This window comes from Corvus brachyrhynchos, unplaced genomic scaffold (genome assembly GCF_000691975.1).
Source record: "Corvus brachyrhynchos isolate BGI_N302 unplaced genomic scaffold, ASM69197v1 scaffold305, whole genome shotgun sequence".
In the NCBI taxonomy this organism is placed as follows: domain Eukaryota; kingdom Metazoa; phylum Chordata; class Aves; order Passeriformes; family Corvidae; genus Corvus; species Corvus brachyrhynchos.
In genome coordinates, this window is record NW_008239284.1 from 1,924,923 (window position 1) to 1,928,187 (window position 3,265).

At 45.5% G+C, this 3,265-nt stretch overlaps 1 protein-coding gene across 7 annotated transcripts in view; it reads right to left on the reverse strand.

The window, feature by feature from the left end:
• The window catches only part of TNC (tenascin C), a 73,035-nt gene that overhangs the window by 42,952 nt on the left and 26,818 nt on the right, over positions 1 to 3,265 (reverse strand). For 4 of the 7 annotated variants that reach the window (XM_017740328.1, XM_017740332.1, XM_017740333.1 and 1 more), the window contains exons 4-7: positions 3,057 to 3,241; positions 1,524 to 1,787; positions 373 to 488; positions 136 to 292 (exon numbers count right to left, since the gene is read on the reverse strand). In XM_017740328.1, the coding sequence (XP_017595817.1) occupies positions 136 to 292; positions 373 to 488; positions 1,524 to 1,787; positions 3,057 to 3,241 (722 nt within the window). The remainder of the gene's footprint in view (positions 1 to 135; positions 293 to 372; positions 489 to 1,523; positions 1,788 to 3,056; positions 3,242 to 3,265) is intronic. The other 3 variants (XM_017740331.1, XM_017740330.1, XM_017740329.1) reach the window with 3 other exon arrangements.

A 3,265-nucleotide genomic window follows, 5' to 3' on the forward strand; every position in this document is an offset into this window, starting at 1 on the left:
CCCTCCCCGCCCCCCCCCCCCCCCCCCCATTAATTTACAGTGTAGAACTTGACTTTCTCTTGTTTAAAAACCCCCAAACTGCAGATGTTTTGTTGGTGGCCAACTAAACCCAGACCAAATACGATCTGTGCTTACTTGTGGTGATGACTTTGGACAGTCCTGGTCCTCTGGTGTTGTTCTTCACTATATGGATGGACACATTGTACTGTTGCCCAGGTGCCAAACCTGGCTGCATGTAGGATGTCTCTGGCCTTTTCAAGCTGCTGGTTATGTCACCATTATCATCCTTTTTCTGGAACACATGGGACAATCAGTGAGTACAAACATAAAAATCCAGGATTTCTCACTCTGGATGTGAAAGTGCTTCCTCACCATATTATGGAAGACCAGCTCCCAGCCATCAAAAGAAAAGTTCAGAGGGTCCCACTCCACCTGGACGGATGTTTCCCGAACAGATTTGAATTTCAGACCTTCTGGAGCAGGCAGATCTGTGGCAGAAAAAAGGGATATCCTCACATGAACAGCAAATTCCCATAAATAGGGCACTGGGGTGGGACATATTTCCACCACTAGAAATATCTGCCAGGTAGGATCTGCAGCTGAGGTGGTTAAACTGTCCTCAGATCCAGTTACTGTGGCTTTGGAGAGACTTTCCTGAGCTGGTTTACATGTCATCTTAGAATAGAATTTTACCCTTGAAATCTCTTTTTTGTGCCCTCTTGAAAGAAGGCTGGTGTGGACTTTGGCAGTCAGGAGAGCTGAATCCTGCCCCAGCTCTCTAGAAATGAGCTCAGTGACAGAAGGCGAGCATCTTTTGATATTGGGATGTTTAGATATGACAGGGATGTGCACAAAACAAAAGGGAAGATGAACGACAGAAGGACAGACAGGCAGATAAAAGGTAAGGTGCAGTAAAACAGTGAAGATGCAAAACAAATATAACCTCCATTTTAGCCAAAATAGTTTGAATTCAAGTGATTTCATACTGCTCATTTACATGCTGCTACGTTTTTACCTTTTTCTCAGGAAGACTTACCAGAATTTTAAAATGCACATTATAATAAAGAAATGTGCATTATAATAAAGAAATGTGCATTATAATAAAGAAATGTGCATTATAATAAAGAAATGTGCATTATAATAAAGAAGCTAAGGTCCTTAATTCACAAAGACCCCATATTGAGAGACACTGAGAGCAGAAGAGCTTGTGAACTGTGCTTCTAACGCAGTCCCTGGCATTGGAAAAAAGTAGAAAATGAAAGTGCAGAAGGCTGTTTTTTCCAGGCCAACATTTGAATTGAAAGTAGAAAAAACCAAAAGAATTAATGTGCCAAAAAAGGGATGTAAATCAATACTGATCAAGTCTGAACTGAAAATAGAAAATGCAAAATAAATACAGCCAAAAAAGGGATGCAAGTCAACATACAGGAACCGAAAATAGAAAATACAAAATAAGCAACATCCCAAAATAGGGATGCAAAGGAAATAGACAAAAGGATGAATACAGGAAATATTAAACTCACATGTGGCTACCCTGGCGCTGACTGGAATGCTCTTCTTGTTTTTAAGGATTGCAAAGACACGGATGAAGTACTCCACCCCCGGCTCCAGCTCATGGATGGTGGCGGCTGTGTGGTTTCCTGGCACGGTGAACTGCATGTCCAAGCCCCCACTGCTGGTGGGGACGTAGGTGACGAGGTACTCATTGACGAGGTTCTCATGCTTCCACTCCAGATTGACAGTTTTATCCGTCACGTTGGTCACAGTCAGCTCAGTTGGAGGAGACACTGGGAATGGGAGAGGGAAAAAGAAGCCAAAGTGAAGTTATAAGAAGTTCTCAAGGCTCAGGAAATAATGACTTGCCCAGTTTCACATTTTCCCAGCAGCGGTTCCTAAGGCTCATCTCGCACACAGGGAATGGGGAAGGCATGTCCCACAAATTAGCTGCTGAGGAAAGGAATGCTCAGCTGATGGAGACTACAGACATTTCCAGAACCCACGGGCCAATTTCTGCTCTCACACTTGCACACAACCTCTGGCTGACTGTGTTCCAGCTGCTCCTCTCATGGCTGCAGCACAAGACTGCTGTAGCTGGGTCCCGAGGGATTCAGATGTTTAATTCAACTGCCAGCAGCACGTGAATGTAGAGCTACAAGTCCTGGGATTTGCACAGATTTTCCAAAGTAAAATAAAATATTTTTATTTGAGTAAATACTTACAATAGATTTGCCTGTGTAAGATCACAAAGTGGGGCTTAGGCATCTTTCAGAAGGTGGAGATGAAAGATGGGAATTTCTTTTAAAGGCTTTTCATTGTCTTTTATAGTGTTCCCAACCCCAAAGTACTCTTTGATTACTCTACCAAAATTTAGTTTCCCAATTTCTCCCCGGGGATCTACTAAAGAAAACGACCTCATTTATGGTGTATTGCCTGTCACTGTCAGGCTGCCAGAATTTCCTATCAATTTCCATAGAGTCAGTGGTCCTGGGAAACCAAGCATGTGACTTTATACCTAAGTTTCCACTCCAGCTGATCTCATGATTTTCCTCTAAGCTTCTGTCAGATCTAATATACACAGCTCCATATATACATATATATATAAACACACACACACACACACACACATGTGGAGTAAGAAGACTCTGGAACATGTCCCTTTTCCCCTTAGCTAGAACAACTTCTTTCAGCTTTTTTTTCTGGCATCAAGAGGTGCTATGAGAAACTGAAGGGTCATGGTAACAAATCCCAGCCAGTGTTGGCTACAGCATCAGTGACATTGTGGTGGGAACAGAAATAGAGAGAACAAAGGGACTGCAACACCATCATCGGCCTGTTGTCTTGGCAACGACCAAAAGTCACCAGAAACTGCTACACTGCTTCGTCCCGACAATTCAGGGATGCCAAAATCTGCTGGTGTTGCTGCATCTCTTTTCCTGCTGTTTGGACTATGTTGGAAAAGCAGCAAGAGGGCCCAGCTCTAATGGAAAAGCTTCAGAGAGCCTCCAAGGCTGCTGGATGGCCCAGGGGGAAGCAGTTCAGCGGGACATCGCACCTACCATCAGAGCAGTCGTCCCCGATGTACCCATCCTCGCAGACACAGCGCCCGTCCACGCAGCGCCCCGCGTTGTGGCAGTCGCTGGGGCAGGAGCGCTCCCGGCAGTCCTCGCCCACGAAGCCCTCGTGGCACACGCAGCGCCCGTCAACGCAGCGCCCACGCCCGTGGCAGTCGTTGGGGCAGGGCCGCCCTCCCCCGGCCCCTCCCGTG